The 20,114-nt window shown below is 50.2% G+C and overlaps 1 protein-coding gene across 1 annotated transcript; it reads left to right on the top strand.

Annotated features, from left to right (window-relative positions):
• Nucleotides 1-1,938: 1,938 nt before the first annotated feature.
• On the top strand, nucleotides 1,939-5,746 carry LOC144247957 (uncharacterized). Its single transcript, XM_085564025.1, has 2 exons — nucleotides 1,939-2,041; nucleotides 3,531-5,746. The coding sequence occupies exon 2, from the start codon at nucleotides 3,549-3,551 to the stop codon at nucleotides 5,289-5,291; it is 1,743 nt and encodes a 580-aa protein (XP_085420151.1). The 5' UTR covers nucleotides 1,939-2,041; nucleotides 3,531-3,548; the 3' UTR covers nucleotides 5,292-5,746.
• Nucleotides 5,747-20,114: the final 14,368 nt, after the last annotated feature.

Here is a 20,114-nt window from a genome sequence, read left to right as displayed (position 1 = left end):
AAACACTGACCACCATAGGCACGGGAATGGTGACAATGGAATGAGAAAAAGTAGGAATGTGAAATTGGGCATGATAAGCAGCATCCCCTGCAGTGCGTACTACTCAGCCCTAAAGATTCTTACATTTGTGATGATATGCTTTCCTCTCCAAAGTGTTGCTACTGAAACCCATGAACCCTTTAAATGGACATTAAGTAGGTGGGAAAATCATGATACTCATTATAACCTGCAGACTGTGATAACCCCCGGGGCACCAAGCTTTAAAGCTGGAGTATGTAACATGACCAAAAATCCAAGCTGTGGGCGGCTGTTAAATTTGACAAGTTTCTATATGTGCCCTGCTTCAAATTTAGGGAGGTCATATTGTAACCTCCCCAGGCATTACTACTGTGGTTATTGGGGTTGTGAGACAATAGCATCAGCATGGGCCCCGGGAGGAGGGTCGGATAAATACCTAAGGGTGGGATATGGACCAGCTGGATGTGTAAAGCCACAAGAATGGCCATGGACAGGGAAAGATTTACTGGGGAACTGTACTTTCATATACCTCAATGTTACTCATCCAAATGACCCGGGGTGGCTGTTGGGAAAGACATGGGGAATTAGGCATTGGATAGAGGGACACGATTTGGGAAACCTAATAATTATTAAGAAAGAACCTATTCCCTATGACCCTGCACCAATTGGACCCAACAAAGTAATAAGTGACATTAAAACTAAGACAATTAACTACACAGAGACAGAGGTTATTACCAGCCATATTAACATAGATGAGCCAGGTGTTCCTAAACCCGAGCATGCCACCTTGTGGAAAATAATGCAAGCCACATTTGGCATTTTAAACTATACATACCCAAACCTGACAGAGGGTTGCTGTCTCTGTTACATGATGAATCCACCCTTTTATGAGGCGATAGGATCCTCTGCCAAAACCAGAAGAATTAATAGGACAAACCCAAGAGAATGTCTGTGGAAACAGGGAAAAGATAGCACCCCAGGAATAACCCTAGCACAAGTAAGAGGGAAAGGGAAATGTGTGGGAAAGGTACCTGTTGCAGTCATGCTGGCATGGTAGCGTAGAGGAAGGTTTTAGAAAGGCCTTGGGAATGGTAAACTGAGGAAAAGGATACATTCATGTATGCCCCATTGTTTTAGAAAGGCTTTGGGAATGAGAAACTGAGGGAAAAGATACATTTATGTATGCTCCACTGTTTCGGGAAAGTCCCGCTTCAGCATTCCTCTGTAGACCCCCTTCTCCCCACCCCTGAGCAGTTCCCATTGGACCTGGCCCCTGGGGTGGTTCTGATGTGCCTTAGTTGAACACTGTCTCTATTGTTTAAGACCTTATCTCTTAATTTTGCTGTATAAAACTGTATCTGGGCAATAGCCCAGGGCCTTTGGTCACTGCAATGCTTCAGGCAATACAATCTCTCTGGACAAGCATACCATTGGTCTCTCTTGGTCTCTTTATCTCGAACCCTTGCGGCGACTGAGGCAGCGCCGCAGCTCGGACCGTGCTAACCCAGACGCTGCCTGGTAAGCCCAGGGCAGCGGGACCGCGGAAAACCCCGGCCCCGAGAGGGGACAGCTAGCCGGAGGGTCCCAGGGGGCCGGGGAGGGACGGGGGACAGCGGCGAGTAACCCCCGAGAGCAAAGTGGTGGTCGAAAGAGAAGCAACAAGTGGCGCACCAACGTTGGGCTTTGCACTGGTCTGAGCAAGCCTGCCGCAGCTGTCGTGGACAGTGCACTGGCTAGGAGCTTTTCCAGACACTTTGCAGTGTCACCGCGAGCTGCAGAGCGGAGAGCGGTGTGAATAAATCGCTACGCAGGCTGTCGGCTCCGCGGGGAGAAGCTCTGGGATCACGCTGGTGGTGTGAGGCACTTGCCTCTCCGCACAGCCCAGCGGGACTGTTGCCGTGGAGACAGACGCCGATTTCTGTCCGGCGAGGTCGCCACGGGTCGGACGGCACCTCTCCACACCCGGGAGACCACCCGGGGTTCGGGAACCGTTGCTGCAGTGGTGTCTAAAGGACGGCGGTGGGTGAGTCTCGGTACTGGGGGGCAGGGGCCTGGCCAGGAGACATCGGCTCCTGTGTGCCCGTGGGGGGACACGCCAGCGCGCAGGCGTGACGGGAGTCTCCGTCGTAGCTTTAGAACTTTGGGTTTGCTGCAGTAATTGGTTGAGATTTGCTGTGAAGCCAGCCGTGGGTGTTAGGCTGACTACACAGCAGAAAGAGATTTATAAACAAGTTCAGGAGCCCCTGCTGAGTGCAGGTGTCAAATTTCCGAAGAGCCTTGTAAAAGAGTTTGTCAGATGGTTATCAGTAAGTTTTCCGGAGATAACAGAGCAAGTAGTGAAAGAAAGACGATTTTGGAAGCGTGTTGGTGCAGTGCTGAGTGAAAGGACAAAGGCAGGAGATCCTTCAGTGAAAGAAGGTTTTATGAGAATGTTTTTGGTCGTTTACGATGTTGTGAAAGAGAGTGCGGACACTCATGGCGCCCAGGGAGCAGAAAAGCGCCCTGTCGCGTCCCCGGTGCCCCCCCGCACCCCCTGCGGTGAGAAAACTAACCGTGCAGATGTAGATTTAGTTTCTAACCCTTCTCCGCCTCCTGCTTTTGCTCCCACAGCTGAAAATCCATGCTTTGCACCCCCCATTCCCCCTCCCGTGCAGCCCCCACAAGATGGAGGTGGCCACGCGGTTTTCCCTTCTCCATCCCCGCATTCCCTGCTCCCTGTGCCAGCCCAGAACATGCCCCCAGCCCTCGCATTCCCCCCTCCGCCTGTCCCTGACCCCAACCCCTCCTCCCTTGCGGCGGTTCAGCCCATGATCCAGCCCACATTCCAGCCCCCGGTCCAGCCCTCAGCTCCTCCTCTCGCAGTTGCATCGCCACCCCCTGTCCCTGTCCCTGCCCCGCTCCACGCAGCCCCGCCGGCTGCGGCCACTCCCTCACAAGCCGGCCCTCCTCCTCCTCCCTCTCCCTCTCCCGATCTCCCTGGCAACGGCAGCGCCCAGGCTGTCAGCCGGGAAGTGCTCAGAGAGACCGAGCCTGCGTTCTTAGCCCCTGTGATTTATAATGCCAGGGGACAGAACGCCAAATGGGAGCCCCTTTCGTATGATAGTATTAGGGAACTTTGCAAAACGAAGCGTGAGTTTGGGGAAAGAAGTGAATTTTTTAAGAGCATTTTGAAAGCTACTATATGCTCCAAGACATTTGTCCCCGCTGATTTGAAACGTCTTTTCAGTTGCTTGCTCCCTCAGTCTGAGTTTAGATTGTGGGAAAGAACGTGGAAAAGACTTGCAGCAGATCTCCTCCCAGAGATTCTGCAAAGTCCAAGCCTTTCCACAGATATAGAGGATGAGGAAATCACTTTAGAACATCTAGTGGGTGAGGGTGATTGGAGTCAAGCTGAAAAGCAAGCAGCAGGCATTCCCAGAGCAGTGTTAGACCTGTCCAGGGATGCAGCAGAACGTGCATTTTTTAATATGCCTTCTAAAGACCCTATTGTCTCATATACCGCTTTAAAGCAGTCTGTTTCAGAACCATTCATGGATTTTGTGGATCGAGTGCGAGCCTCTGTGGAAAAAAGGGTGCAAAATCCAGAGCTCCAAGACCAACTTATATTAGAACTGGTCACCACAAATGCAAATGAAGTCTGTCAGCGAATCATCCTAGCTCTTCCATCATCGCCTCCCCCCACACTCGATCAGCTCACCAAGGAGTGCACCAGGAAAGCTATGCTGATGACAGAGGACTCAGTGATAAAGCCACGGGAAACGGTGGTTGCTTCAGCAGCAGCAACCCCCAGGACTCCAGGGTCTGAAGGGCCTCCTCGACAAGGGGGGAAAGTGGGAGGGGGGAGAATCATTTTCCTTTATACTGGCAGAGCAAATTGTATCTTTTTCAGAGTTAGTTCACTTTGTTGTATGATTTTATCTCTCTTTCAGACTAGCAGAATGTCAATTTCCACATTCCTGCTCATCGTTTGGTTCCAGGGAATGGTCATCTACCCTTCCACGGTGGATGCATGGATTGTTCCACAGCCCAAGAAAAATGTGTGGGTCACGCTAGCCCAAGCCTTGCAACAGGATCATATGTGTTTGTCCACTGCCTCAGCAGAAAATCCGATGTCCACATGTTTAATAGGGGTTCCAAGTAAGGGGGATGAGTTTCCAATTGGTCTGGTCCGTTTGCAAAAGCAGGTGAACGAAAATAAAATACCTAAAGGTGCAGGACAAGTTGAAGCACAAGTGCAAAATCCCCTCATTTTGTGGCAAGGGTGGGTTTCACATTTGCCCACTGCTGAGGGGGAGCCCCAGGAATTAGAACTCCTAGGCTCTGCAAAAGCTGAATTTTGCATTCAATTTGATTTTTCCCCAACCAAAGAAGTAAAATTATATGAGCATGTCAAACAGTACAAGGTAGAATTCAGAGCGGGTCAATGGTGCACAGCTGTCTACAAGCTGAAATTTGCATCCACCACTGATTTCCGTCCTCGCAAGCTGGACAAGGGAATGTTTCTTATCTGTGGGGACAGAGCATACCCAGGAATCCCATCTCGTCTTATTGGAGGTCCATGTACTTTTGGGCATCTGACCCTTGCTTCCCCCAACATGACCCAAATTCCAATTGGGCAAGCAAAAAGTGGGAAAAAAATTACTAAGCGGAGTGCAAGCCAATTTGATGAACATTGTGATGCAGAAATTTATCATTGGGCAAAATCCAAAAGAGTTGCTGTCTCTGTGTTTTTACCATGGGTTGCAGCAGCCAAAGCATTGAGTGAATTAGGCAATCTAGAATGCTGGGTGACCAAGCAGGCAAATTTAACATCAGTGGCCCTGAGTGACCTCCTAGAAGACGAGGAAATAACCAGAAAGGCTAGCCTCCAAAATAGGGCAGCTATTGATTTCCTGCTGTTGGCACATGGTCATGGATGTAAAGAATTTGATGGGTTGTGTTGTTTTGATCTGTCATCTAAAGGACAGAGTGTCCACTCATCCATTCAGGAAATGAGAAACCTCATTGGGAATGTGAAGCAAGAAAATGAGGATTGGTTTAAAAATCTGTTCAAAGACTGGGACCTTTCTGGGTGGGCAGTGTCTCTTTTAAAAGACATCTTTTACTTTCTAGTTGCATTGTTTTTAGTTCTGTTAGCATTTGGGATTCTGAAGCGGATCGTCTCCAAGGTCATCACCTCGAAGCCGAAGGCTTCTGCGCCGGTTTTCATCGCTGCTGCCGCCACGGAAAGCGATTGGTGGGAAGACGACAAGCAGAAAGACACTGCAGTTTAAGAGCCACAGTTTACCTTCTCCCAAGGCATCGTTCATCTTAGTAATTGAAAAGCGGGGAATTGTTGCAGTCATGCTGGCATGGTAGCGTAGAGGAAGGTTTTAGAAAGGCCTTGGGAATGGTAAACTGAGGAAAAGGATACATTCATGTATGCCCCATTGTTTTAGAAAGGCTTTGGGAATGAGAAACTGAGGGAAAAGATACATTTATGTATGCTCCACTGTTTCGGGAAAGTCCCGCTTCAGCATTCCTCTGTAGACCCCCTTCTCCCCACCCCTGAGCAGTTCCCATTGGACCTGGCCCCTGGGGTGGTTCTGATGTGCCTTAGTTGAACACTGTCTCTATTGTTTAAGACCTTATCTCTTAATTTTGCTGTATAAAACTGTATCTGGGCAATAGCCCAGGGCCTTTGGTCACTGCAATGCTTCAGGCAATACAATCTCTCTGGACAAGCATACCATTGGTCTCTCTTGGTCTCTTTATCTCGAACCCTTGCGGCGACTGAGGCAGCGCTGCAGCTCGGACCGTGCTAACCCAGACGCTGCCTGGTAAGCCCAGGGCAGCGGGACCGCGGAAAACCCCGGCCCCGAGAGGGGACAGCTAGCCGGAGGGTCCCGGGGGGCCGGGGAGGGACGGGGGACAGCGGTGAGAAACCCCCGAGAGCAAAGTGGCGGTCGAAAGAGAAGCAACAGGTACCCGCAATAATGCAACACTTATGTGAGACGACAATCAGCATCAAGAGAAAAGATAAACTGGCAGAATGGCTCCTGCCAGCGCTCAACACCAAATGGGTATGTAATAAACTCGGAACCACCCCTTGCTTATCCATAAGGCTTTTCAATGAAAGTTCAGATTATTGTGTACAGGTGTTAATTGTCCCTCGCATATCATATCACCCAAAGGAGTATGTACTAGAGCATCAAACAACTCCCGAACACCATCTAGTCAAAAGAGAACCATTCACAGCATTAACAGTAGCAATCTTGCTTAGTGTAAGTGGAGTTGGAGTGGGAACGGGGGTAGCCTCCCTAGTAAATCAACAACAAGGTATGAAAAATTTACGAGTATCCATAGATGAAGACTTAAGCAGAATCGAAAAGGCCATAGATGGGTTAGTAAAATCAGTCAGATCCCTCTCTGAGGTTGTGTTACAAAATAGACGGGGACTTGATTTATTATTTTTACAACAAGGGGGGCTCTGTGTTGCCTTACGAGAAGAATGTTGCACTTATGCAGACCACACAGGAATTGTGGTTGATACTATGGCAGAATTACGCAAACAAATAGAGCAAAGAAAAAAAGAGCAAGAAGCTCAGCAAAACTGGTATGAATCATGGTTTACTCATTCCCCTTGGTTAACAACTCTTTTGTCTACCATTGCAGGACCGGCAATTCTGCTCATCTTAGTGCTAACTTTCGGACCCTGCATCTTTAATAAGCTTATTGCTATAGTAAAGAGTAGGTTAGAGGCCGCTCATTTAATGATAGTAAGATCAAAATATGAATCACTCACTCAGGTAGAGGCCGAAAACTATCTAGAGCTTAGTAGAAAAGAATTAATACGGTTCAACGAACAAAAAGAAGGATAAAAAAAAAAAGGGGAGAAATTGTAAGAGAAGGGTGATCTTTTTGTTCGATGCAGCTGCAGATAGTAATTTGTTTCAAAGAAGTTTGTTTTTACAGCGGTAATAGGCAACAGGCTGTGAATTGCTGATAATACGCATTCCTAACCTTTTACAGCGGTAGTAGGCAATAGGCTTTGCAGTGCTTAACTGATAACATGCATTTCTATGATAACACGTATACTTGAGACTGTGAGAATCCCCAGATCAAAGGACACCTGTGAGGAAGACAACCAGCCTTCATCCCACGACCACCAGGAGGCAGAAAACGACCACCTAGCAACAGAATGCGACTGCGCAGAAGAAACGAGTGAACTAAGGAAGGAGATAAGAAGAGCGAGCTAGGGGATCACAGGGCGGCAGTTTGGCGGAGCGGTTGCTCCCCTCTGTTGCCGCAGCGCTGCTTTTTGCTTTGTTCTCATATACTCTCTTAAATGAATTAAATAAATTCTGTTATCGGATCAGATGGCCTCTTGTGCTCACTCATAACAGGCACCACCGGAGTCGGTGCCCCCTTCAGTGTGTCTGCAGCCTGGATTTTTTGTTTTTGCCTGGACGTGACCCGACCCTTTTTGCTGGTGAGTGAGGGGGTCCTTGGGGCTTAGATTCCTGCTTTTTTTAAGGGTTTTCCTTTTCTCCCCAGGGTTGGGGGGAGGGATTCCCTCTTTGGGGGGTTGTTCTTGTTCCCTGGGTGTAGGGGAAAGACCCCACATTCTTTTGCTATAGCTCCCTTTCCCGGGGTGTGGGGAGCTTGAAGGGCAGGTGGTCTAAGTTGTTCAGGGTGGTCTTTTCTTTTTTGTTGTAATTCTCCTGGCTGTAGACTTTGTGGCACACCTTAAAATCTGTCAGCATGGGTGCAAAGCTGACCTTGCCACAGAGGAGACTGTATTCCTAAGTTGTGGGCATCCTAGTTGGGGGGGATAAAAAGTTTAAAAAATCAGATGTTAAAAGGTTTGTCCGGTGGGTGTCACAGAGCTTCCCAGATATTTCTGCAACCATATTATACCAAGTCCCCTTCTGGGACCAGGTTGGAAGGGAAATCCTCAAGCAGGGGGATCCTTCCTTGTCCAAATTTACTTATTTGGCACTGCATATTAGGAATATTATTAAAAACAATTATGAAGCTCTGCCACAGCCATGAGCTGACAAACCAAACCCCAGTTCTAAAAATCCTACCCCTCTCTCTTCTCTCTCTTTCCAAAAACCGGGGATTCTTAGACAGGCATCCTGGCTATATCCACAGGCAGATTCTGGCCCCTCTGAGAATCCTCGGAACCCCTACCAGGACAGTGCTGGCACTGCTCTGGACTCTCCCAGTTCCCCTGTTTCCCTGCAATGTACAGTCCCATCCCGTAGACATTCTGTAAGCTTTAGTCTCCCTGATTCTGTTCCTAACCCCTTATCCCACAGTCCACAAAATGGTTTCCCCTATTCTCAAAGGACACAAGATGGCAGGGACCGCATGGCTTTTCCCTCCACATGTGTTCCTTCTTCCCACAATCCCTTTCCAGGCTCTTCCTGAAACCCCTTCCGACCAACAGCCAACCCCTTCCACTCCCCAGATTTTCCCTCCCACTTCTCTCCCCCACCCACCTCAGTCACCTCCCCTGTTGAATTATTTAACATCTCCCCCAGCTCCACCTCTGGGGAGAGCTTTCCATCAGCCACTCCCCCTGGCCCTGACTCTGCCTCCTCCTCCTCCCCTGGTTCCCTCGCTTTGGGGTTCGGAGCAGGGGGAGCGTGGGAACTCTGGCCTGCCCCATTCCCTGCCTGCCTTCTCTGCTGCCCCTGTCACCTTCACCCCACGGCAGGGGGGCAGGCCCCTCGCACAGTGGTCCCCCATTCCACAACAAGTCATCAAAGACCTCTGCAAGGCCCAGAAGGAATTCGGTCGTGAAAGCGAGTTTTTTAGAGGGATGTTAAAGGCAACACTTGCCTCTGCAGAGTATGTTCCCGCAGACATGCGAAGTCTCTTTTCATGTTTAATAACTCAGGCTGAGTTTTTAGTTTGGGAGTCCGCATGGAGGCGGGAAGTGAGGGAGTTTTTGGCAGACCTCTGGGCCAACGCAGAAACCTCTACGGATGTGGATGGGGGAATGTTATCAATTGACCATCTGTGTGAGGCGGGGGACTGGGAATTTGGGCCAAAGCAGGCTGAAAAAATTCCCAGGGAGGCTTTAGTAGTCACTGCGAAGGCAGCGGAGAAGGCCTTTTTTAAACTAAGGCCTGCCGGCCCAACTATTAACTATTTATCTATAAAGCAGGAGCTATTAGAGTCATTTGTGAGTTTTGTGGATCGTCTATGCTGAGCCATTGAGGCACAGGTTCCGGACGAGGGCCTCAGGAGAGGCATGATCACCGAGGTTGCCAGGCAAAATGCCAACGAGGCATGCAGGCAAGCCGTCTTGAGTCTCCCTCTCGATCCGGAGCTTACATTACAAAGCATGCTGGACGTCTGCTCCCGCAAGGTGACCATCCCACCTAGAGACTCTCAGGGGACTCCCCGAGCACCATCCAGGAGAGTCTCCTTCGCTGAAGCCGTCACCCCATCAACTACTCCTGCTCCCAAACGCTGCTTTTCAAGGCCACCTCCAAGAGGATTTAATTCAAATAGACCCTGCAATCTCTGTAATAAAAGAGGCCATTGGGCTCCACAATGCCCACTGAGGGATGACTTTTTAAAATTCTGACAGCAGCAGCAAGGGCGAGGTGCCCCCAACCCAGGGGGAAACCAAAAAAAGTAATAGACCAGCGCAGTCTCTCCCTGCGCGCAGAAATAAATATGGTGGGACAATCAACATCCGAGAAGGGGAGGGACAAAGACATAACCACTAGAAACTACACCCTATCGGATTTGACTACGGCTGACAAACCAGCCTATATGGGGGAGGATGTGAACTTCATTTCAAAAGCCTGGCTTGGCCGGAATCCCAACCACCCCACGCCCATTCTTAATACTCAATCCAATTTCTCTCCCTATAGGTTGGCCCTGATCAAACCTTTACATCTGAAGGATACCGACTGGCACTTTATTACTGTTGACACCAAGGACCCCGGAACCTGGAGGAACCTCCACAGTAAGTGTATCGTTCTTGGGGACACAAAGTTCAAGCCACTTGACATCACCATTGCACCAAGTCTGACATCTGCACATCCTAAACACTTGGTCTTGTGGCTGCACTGTGCTCATTCGCCAGTCTTCCTCCCCAAGGGCCAAATCATCGCCCAAGCCATTCCTGTATCTGGGCCTCCAGTTTTCCCCGAAGACATATGGAAGCAGACACCCGACAAAATCTACCAGGCGTGTCAGGCCCAGATACTGGGGAAGAAAAGACCTAAAATTTCGTGCTACGTGTGGAAAGGTGGGGAGCACAAATATCTCAATGGACTTCTCGACACAGGGGCAGACGTGACGGTCATCCCCTCACGGGACTGGCCATCACAATGGGAATTGCAGGATGTGGCAGGACAGATTCAGGGTGTAGGGGGTTCTCAATTGGCCAAACAATCAAAGAACATCGTAAAATTTGAGGGGCCAAAAGGACAATCAGCTTATTTGCGTCCGTTTGTATTGGACTATACGGAACCCTTGTGGGGGAGGGACCTAATGGCCCAATGGGGGGTCACAATTGACATACCAATCCCCCAGGTTTTTCGGGTAGCGGCCACTGAGGAGTGTCCTACTCAGAAGTTGGATTGGCTTACAGATACACCAATCTGGGTAGAGCAGTGGCCGCTCAACAAACAAACATTAAAAGCGCTCCGGGAGCTCATGGATGAGCAGCTCGCTCAGGGGAACATCCAGGAAACAACATCTCCCTGGAATTCCCCCATCTTTGTTCTCAAAAAACGTGGCAAAGACGAGTGGTGCCTCCTCCACGACCTTCGTGCAATAAATAAAGTCATTAAAGACATGGGTCCTCTCCAACCAGGGATACTGTCCCCCACGATGTTACCTGAAAATTGGGAATTGGCAGTCATTGATATAAAAAACTGTTTTTTCCAAATTCCTCTACATCCTGAAGATTCACCACGTTTTGCCTTCTCGGTTCCTTCCACCAACCGAGAAACCCCAATGGAGAGATATCACTGGAGATGTCTACCACAAGGCATGAAAAATTGGCCTATTATCTGCCAGTGGTACGTTTCTTCATTACTGTCCCCTGTGCGTGCAGCCACCGAGGGCGTGATAATACAACATTACATGGATTGTAGCCTTCGCTTGCCCAGTCACAGGGATCTTTTGTGCCGGCTAGCTTGTCCCCTTCAAGTGACTGGAGGGAACTACGAGTGTGGCTGCCCCCGGCTCCTCACTTAGAGCACCGGGTGGCAGTGATTGCCTCGGCGTGGGTGACAAAGGCACAGCAAAGCTACGAAGATCCAAAGCAAAGGAATAGGGAGCCGACACCTGTATGAGGTCTGCAGAGCTTTTATTCTCCCAAACCGGGACAGTGACAGATGTCTCTCTACCTGGGGTCTGACAGGGGATTATAAAGGGTGTGGGCGTGAGGGGGGTGAACACAGTGCAACCAATAGGAAGGGATTACATCAGTGCAGGGGGCCAATGAGGAGAACCTAGGAGGGGAAAGGCTTCCAGGGACCAATACTAACAAGAACAGGGATGACTGACATCGAACATTCTAGAAGAAAATGGGGGTGGTTTCAGGGATTGACAGGGAGAGGGGGCTGTACAACTTGGACTGACAGGGGTATTGTTAGGTACAGAGGGAGATTGACAAACCTGTGGCGAGAAAACTTTGTGGCAAGCAGGTGGGGAAAAACCTTTCTAGGGAGGAATAGGGGACACATGGAACATACCAACAAGACCTGTCTAACAACTAATTTCTAACTTAATTACCAAAACCTTATAAATCCTTGTAAAACTGTCACACCACCACAATGTGCCAGTGGTACGTTTCTTCATTGCTGTCCCCTGTGCGTGCAGCCACCGAGGGCGTGATAATACAACATTACATGGATGACATACTCATTTGTGCCCCCAACAGCGATTTACTTACATACGCGCTTAACCTGACAACTGATGTGTTGGTTGCTGTGGGGTTCGAGCTGCGATCAGATAAAATTCAACGGATGCCACCTTGGAGGTACCTTGGTTTGGAAATAAACAAGCGGACCATTGTTCCGCAAAAATTGGCAATCAAAAATAACATTCGCACCCTAGCTGACGTTCAGCAGCTGTGTGGATCCTTGAACTGGGTGAGACCCTGGTTAGCTATCACCAACGAAGACCTAGCCCCCCTTTTTGATTTATTGAAAGGGGGGGAAGAGCCTAGTTCTCCCAGGGAACTCACCCCAGAGGCCAAGGCTACATTAGAGAGGGTTCAGGAGACAATATCTGCCAGGCAGGCCCACAGGTATGATCTGGGTCTGCCCTTCAAATTCATCATATTGGGCAGACTGCCACACCTCCACGGTGTTATCTTTCAGTGGACAGACACCCTAGGGAAGGGTAACCAAGGACCAAAGGGACCCACTCTCCATCATAGAGTGGGTTTTCCTAAGTCACCACCGGTCCAAGAGAATGACACGACCACAAGAGCTGGTGGCAGATCTAATCCGCAAGGCTAGAGCGCAGATTCGGGAGTTGGCGGGATGTGATTTTGAATGAATTCACGTTCCCATTAAATTACAATCGGGCCAATTCACAAAGGCTATGTTGGAACACCTGTTACAGGAAAATGAACCATTACAATTTGCTCTAGATAGCTACACAGGCAAAATTTCATTTTTGAGACCGGCCCACAAAATTTTTAATTCAGAGATTCAATTCACACTATCAACAAAGCGAATTCAGAGCAAGAAACCCTTGAAAGCCCTAACAGTTTTTACTGATGCATCCGGAGGGTCCCACAAGTCTGTGGTGACTTGGAAAGATCCTCAAACTCAGCGGTGGGAGGCAGATGTTGTTGAGGTGGAAGGCTCCCCTCAGATAGCTGAGTTGGCCGCCGTCGTTAGAGCTTTTGAGTGGTTCTCTGAACCCTTTAATTTGGTCACCGATTCGGCTTATGTAGCAGGTGTAGTGTCTAGAGCGCAGGATGCAATCCTGCAAGGTGTTTCCAATGATGCCTTGAATAGGTTGCTCTCAAAACTAAGTTAGTCTCCCACCGAGAGCAGCCGTTCTATGTGATGCACTTCAGGTCACATACTGACCTGCTGGGGTTCTTGGCCGAGGGCAATAGGTGTGCCGATTCCCTCGCTGCCGCCCCCGTGCAAATGGCGCTACTCCCTGATAAATTCCAACAGGCTAAAATAAGCCACCAGCTCTACCATCAAAATTCACCAGGTCTGGTAAGACAGTTCCACCTTACCCGAGACCAGGCTCGGGCCATTGTGGCCACATGCCCGTCCTGTAAGTCGCTCCCCCTACCATTGGTGAGCGCAGGGGCCAACCATAGGGGTCTGAAGTCCTGTGAGGTGTGGCAGATGGACATTACTCACATCCATTCCTTTGGGAGGATGAAGTACATCCATGTCTCCGTTGACACCTTCTCTGGGGCAGTTTTTGCCTCTGCCCACACAGGGGAGAAAGCCTCAGATATCGAAAAACATCTGATACAGGCTTTCTCTATGCTGGGCGTCCCAAATTAATCAAAACAGATAATGCCCCAGGTTACACCTCCAAGGAGTTCGCCAGCTTCCTACAGCAATGGGGAATAGAACACAAGACTGGCATTGCCTATTCCCCATCAGGCCAGGCCGTGGTGGAGAGGACTCACCAGAGTCTTAAACAGATGTTAAAACAACAACAGCCGGTAATGAAGGTAGAGTCCCACCAGGTTCAATTAGTGCGGGCCCTCTTTACCATTAACTTTCTTAACTGCTCTTTTGAATGTTTAAATCTGCCAATCACTCGGCACTTTAACAACTACGAGCAGGGCAAGGTCAGGGAAAAGTTGCCGGTCCTCATTAAAGATCCCGAGACCTGGAGGCAGGAGGGGCCCTATGACTTAGTCACCTGGGGACCAGGATACGCTTGTGTCTCCACGCCCTCAGGCCTGAGATGGGTCCCCTCCAAATTTGTCAGGCCGTATGTCCCCAAAGCCCAAGCCAAACCGGAGAGTACTCAGGTGGGACATGCTGCCTTCAGAAGGTGGAAAAAATCTTCCCTTTTTGGGTCTACCTCTTCCCTTTCCAGTTCCCTTGGTTCTTTGTTCCCTTTTGAGCTGGACCTCCCCTACCCTGATTGTTAATGTATCTTGAAGTTATTTTTCAGATTTTGTCCCAGTTTAGATCCAACCCAGGATGTCACCCACACTGAGCCTCATCCTTCTCACCATCACGATCAACGTAAGACCCCAGCAGGCATGGATTATTCCTCAGCCTCAGGCTAACGTGTGGACTATGATAACACATCTCAAGAAAGAATCATCAGACTGGCTGGGGTCTCTTTTCAAAGGATGGGGACTCTGGTTGGGTCCAAACCCTGGTTCAAACTGGACTTTCACTTTTGTTAGCCTTTGTTGTATTTGTCATTAGCTTTAGTATTATAAAGGTTATTTTTACTTCTCTCTTCCCTTTCCTTTTAAACAAAAAAAAAGAGGGAGATGTGGAGTTGCGGTTTTATATGTTTTATTACATCTTTATTCTGTCATGGTTTGTTCCAGTATACCCCCATACTGTATTGGTTTCTCTCTGAGTTTTCCTGCCTTTCCCCAAGTGTCGGTTTCCCTGGAAGGTGCCGAGTCAGTTCCCTGCCCTCTCCCAAGTGCCTTGTCTGTCACTCGGTGCCCCTTCCCCTACCTCTGGAAACTTCCATCCAGGGCACCGAGTGATTGGATGAGGTCCTGGGACCCCTCCCCTGTCTTTCCCTCACTGGATCCCCCAGATGTCAATCCCCACAAGAGTCACTCCTGTCTGTTCCCCACTGGCTGATCGGCCCCCCTCCCTCTCCCTATGGAACATGTTGCCAGCACCCCTGAGTTGCACTTGTTGGCTGGCCCCCTCCAATGCTGTTGGATCCCCAGGACCTCCATAAACATGCCCCCAACAAGTGCCTCTCCTCATTTCCTCGCCGGGGGAATCAGCAGCGACCTCAGGACCCACCAAGCACTCTCCAAAGCCCCGCCGGGTACAGTGGAGGGTGCTTCCACTCGCCCTACTCACCCCGCAGCAGAGCTAGCCGGGGCTGAGGACAGGGGTCTGGGGCAGGGACGTGGCAAAATCTTTTTCAGCAAACTTCTTGACTCCTGAGTACAGACCATAGGGATGACATTAAAGCTATACAGAAACTTGTGCAATAACATGATAGTGACTAGTTTGAAAATGGAATGCATAGCTAGGTATTAAAAACTACAGAGATTGTTTCCTTGTCCTCTGTATTTGGCAAAGGTCAAGTAGCTTTAGTTGCTGATCACCTCTATGTGATTAAAAAAAGAAAAAAAAAGTCAACAAAGCCCAATCCAGCTACTTTCAGTCTTAATTAAAATCTATCAGTTTCTCCCTGCTTTGTGCTCCTGGTCATTACAGGTGGGGCTGCAGGGAGGATTTTTACTACTCCATGGCTGGATGCTGCAAACAAGTCCAGCTCCCATTGCAGGGGTGAGTAATGTGTCCTTGCTCACCCCACAGGCTGAGCTCTGGTTTTGTGGGATCCATTCCTGGAAAATAGAAATATTTCTCTTAAAGTCCCCTGAGAAGAAAGAGCAAACCTACAGGAGGGAGTAAGTCCCTGGAAAAATCCAAACATCTGGAACAAATCCTGAGTGATCTGGAGAGATGCCGTGGTGGGTGCATTTCCCTCAGGCTTCCCCTGGGACTCAGCAGCCAGGGACGTTTTCTGCACATCTGGACAGGCCCTGCCTGGCACAGTGGGAAGGGATCCATGGCAGCCTCGCTGCCCCAGTGCTGCTCTCATGGCCTGCAGGGCTGTTTCCCAGCCTGGGCTGGCTGCAGCTTCTCCCCAGCCTCTGCAGGAAGGCATTTTCTATCACCTGAAAGGGAGCCCAAATGGCACCAAGGGGATGAGATACCCTGCAATTTCCCGTTCTCTGGGTTGATCAGAAAGGGCACCTGTTTGGAGAACTATGAGCCATGGCCACCCAAATAGTTTTTAGAGATTTCCTAATTCTTAACCATTACTTTGACATTCACTGCCTCCTGAAGATGCCACCTTCCCAGTGGGGAACAGCCCCACCTGATCCAGCTGTCCCTTTTCCTTTCCCCAGAGATGGAAGGAGAGGCTGTGCTGAAGGCTGAGCTTCCCAGAGGAAGCAGTGGTTCATTGGCAGCCACTGCTGCAGGAAGGGAGGTGCTGCCAGGCACAGTCACAGGAGGTAATTGCTGTGCCTCTGGGCCTGAGCCCTGATGAGACTTGAGCTGCCTTCTCTGCTGCTTGGCAGTGCGGGCACAGCCCGGACAAGGCTGGCACAGCCCAGAGGAATTGTTATGCTCAGGGCAGTCAGGGTACTGAGCAGTCCTGCTGGGGTCCCTCTATGGGAGACACATCCCGAAACCTGGGAGTGACTGCACGGGGTGCCCATGGTGGGGGATATTCAGAGGGGGAGAGCAAGGCTCCAGTGTGTCCTGAGAGGGCCTGGGTATGAGCCCTTGGGCTGGGGATTTATCCCAGAGGAAAGTGGGATGGAGAGATGGAAGAATGTAGGATGGGAGTGACAAAAGCAGGAGAGCCAGAGGGCCAGAGGGATAGTTGTGGCACTGCCTGCTGCAGTTTTCCCCAGTGCTTTTGAAAGAGTTTCAGCTGTGGCAGTGAGAGATCCCCCAGGGCCCTGGGCTGCTCCAGCCTCCCCTCCAGGGATGTTGCACAAGGCAGGGATAGAATGTGAGAGTGTCCAGGAGCCACAGGTGACACCAGGAGCCACAGCCCAGAGCTCCCCAGGCCCCTGTGCAGCTTTGGCCATGTCCATTCTCATCTGGCTCCCACGGCCTTTCCCAGCTGCCTTGCAGTGCCCGGTTCCCTGAGGCAGAGGGGGATCCCAGCACACCATAGAAAATGTTCTCATCTGTGCTCCAGTCTAGATGAGGTTGCTGCGAAGCCTTCTCCATTCGCTTGGCTGCATAAAGTTGTGAAGCACTTGGAGCCTCCTGCAGGTATGTTCTCACTGTCCCTGTTCTGTGGAAAGCAGCATTTCCTGAAGGAAGCAGTCACTCATCGGTGCCAGCCCCTGCTGCAGGAAGGAAGGCGATGCCAGGCACGGACACAGGCACAGGAGGTGATTGCTGTGCTGGGCTCAGCCGGGCTCAGCCCTCGGCGGGGCTGTGTGGCAGCAGCTCTTCCCCCAGGCCCTGCCCTTGCACGGCCCGGCAGCAGCCAAAGCTGGAGGCGCCTCGGCTTCCAGGCCTCTGGAACTGGACACAGCACTTGAGGTGCTGCTCAACCAGTGCCCAGCACAGGGGAAGAATCACTGCCCTGCTCCTGCTGGCCACACCATTCCTGATCCAGGCCAGGAGCCATTGGCCTTCTTGGCCACCTGGGCACTCTGCTGGCTCATGTCCAGCCTGCTGTCCCTCTGTCCCTGCAGGTCCCTTTCTGCCTGGCTGCTGTCCAGCCACTCTGTCCCCAGCCTGTAGCGCTGCAGGTTTGTTGTGGCCAAAGTGCAGGACCCGGCACTTGGACTTGTTAAACCTCACCTTGTTGGATTTAGGCCCTGGATCCAGTCTGTCCAGGTCCCTGTCCCTCCTACCCTCCAGCAGATCAACACTCCCAGCCAACTTGGTGTCACCACAGTTCCATGAGGCCCCAGAGTGTCCCAATGGTCTCCATGATTCCATGAGGCTTCTCAGTGTCCCAATGTCCCTTTGGTTCCATGGGACCCCTTGGTGTCACAAAGTCCCTCGGATCCTTCGGCCCTGCAGTGTCACAATGTCACCGTGGTCCCCCAAGGCCCTGCAGTGTCACTGTGGATCCTTGGTTCCTTGAGGTCGGGCAGGGCAGCAATGCTCTCCTTGGTTCCTGCTGTCTCCCATGCCTCCCACTGTCAGGCTTTACAAGGATACCTGGTCAATGATGGGAGTGGCAGTGGGTACCTACTCAAGGAGGCAATCATAAAAATTCCTCCCAACCCCCTGTGCCAAGCCAGGTGCCACTTCAGATTAGGTATGATCCCCTGGATCTGGAGAGTCAGCCAGATGGTTTAGAAGAAAATTATCTGCCCAGTGAGCCTCCCAATTATGATTCATCTGTGAGACAGATCACCAGCTCTGTCCTAGGGTGACATCAAGGTGCTTGTATCCCCAGTCGTGTGTTCTGTTTATGTTTGATATTATGTTCTGTGCTTTCAGAACTGACTCTGAAAGTGAAGGTTTGTTTTGTCTTGTTATCAGCCGGCTCACCTCCCCCCATGGTCTGTTGTCTAGGAGAGGTGAGGGCTTGCTTGCTTTGCTTGCTTGCTTTGTTGCTTGCTTGCTCTTGCTCCTGCTCTTGCTCCTGCTTTTGCTTTTGCCTTTGCTTTTGCTTATTAGTTAGTTTAGCTAAGCACTGCAAATTTTTCTTTAGACTGTTTTTTTCCTTTCCCTTTCCTGGACATCATTCTTTCCTGCTCCAGACTGGGACCTAGGAAACACCGAGAGTCTGCATTTTGTGATCTGCAGCAGGCAGCCCAGCTCCAGACACTGAGAGCTGGGCAACCACTCCCAGGAGTGGACTTTCTGAATTTGTCATCTCTTCAGAGTGGTGAAAGAGTTTTTGTCATTTGATGTTGGTTTTTTGTTGTTGTTGTTTTTATTTTTTCTTTTGTGCTGGGGAGTGTTTTGCTTGTTAAATAAACAGGTTTTATTCACTTCTCTCTGAGGACAGTCTTCCCGAACCAGGTCAGGGAGGAGGGACCGTGGGGATTTGCTTTCCGGGGGCTCCTTCCGGAGGTTTTCTCCCAAAATTGCCCTAAACCAGGACAATCTCTAACATCAAAAAGGAAAGAAGGGCAATCACGGTAGGTGACTCCCTTCTGAGGGGAACAGGGGGCCCCATATGTCAACCAGAGCCATCCCACAGAGAGGTCTGCTGCCTCCCTGGGGCCCGGGTACGGGATATCCCTGAGAGACTGACTGGGCTGATTCTGCCCTCTGATTATTACCCACTGCTGATACCCCAGGCTGGCAGTGATGAGATTGAAAAGAGGAGTGTCAGGGCAATGGAAGGGGACTTTAGGGCATTGGGTCAGGTGGTTAATAGGACAGGGGCACAGACATTCTTTTCCTCAGTCCCTTTTGAGTCTGAGAAAAATGGTGAAAGCAATAGGAGAGCTCACATTATCAACAAGTGGCCCACAGGTTGGTGTCATTGGCAAAATTTCAGATTCTTTAATCAGGGTGTGACTTTTACAGCACCTGGCCTGCTGGAACCAGATGGGCTCCATCTTTCTGGTAAGGGCAGAAGAATTTTAGCTCATGAATTGGCAGAACTTGTTGAGAGGGCTTTAAACTAGGTCTGAAGGGGGAGGGAGATGTAGCTGGTTTGTCTGAAAGCAGGCCCAAGGGTGGTAAGCCTGAGTGAGGGGTGAAATCAGCAGCCCAGCTGAGGTGCACACAGCATGGGTCACAAACAAGAAGAGCTGGAGGCCATGGTGCAACAGCAGAGCTGTGATGGAATTGTCATCACAGAAACAGGGTGGGATGGCTCACGTGGCTGGAGTGCTGCATTAGATGGCTGCAAGCTCTTCAGGAGAGACAGGAAAGGGAGAGGAGGTGGAGCAGTGGCCCTTTATATTAGGGAGGGTTTTGTTGCTATGGGTGTTGAACCTAATGATGATGAAATTGAATGTCTATGGGTGAGAATTAGGGGGAAGGCCAACAAGGCTGACATCCTACTGGGAGTGTGTTATCGTCCACCCACCCAGGAAGAAGATGTGGAAAACTCATTCTGTAAGCAACTAGGGAATGTTTCTGGATCATCAGCACGTGTTCTTTTGGTGATTTCAACCTGGTGGACATCTGCTGGAAACTTAATAGAGCTGAAAAGAGGCAGTCCAGGAAATTTTTAGGGTTGATGGAAGACAATTTTTTGTCACAGCAGGTGGGTGAGCCTACAAGGGGAGATCTGTGTTAGATCTGATGTTTGCAAATAGGGATTGGATGGTGAGAGATGTGGTGGTTGGAAATTCTCAATATTTGGTGAAGTCAGGAGGAACACTAATAAGACTTTTACATTGGATTTCCAGAGGGCAGACTTTGGCCTATTTAGGAGACTTATTCAGACAGTTCCTTGGGAAGCAGCCCTTAAAAACAGAG

Source organism: Lonchura striata, chromosome 32, assembly GCF_050655825.1.
Source record: "Lonchura striata isolate lonStrDom1 chromosome 32, ASM5065582v1, whole genome shotgun sequence".
Taxonomy (NCBI): Eukaryota; Metazoa; Chordata; class Aves; order Passeriformes; family Estrildidae; genus Lonchura; species Lonchura striata.
The sequence above is the reverse complement of the archived record's forward strand: the minus strand, read 5'-3'. Positions and strand labels throughout refer to the sequence as shown.

Excerpts from the sequence above, each read along its gene's own strand:
- LOC144247957 (XM_085564025.1), top strand. The coding sequence starts at position 3,549 with ATGGATTTTGTGGATCGAGTGCGAGCCTCTGTGGAAAAAAGGGTGCAA.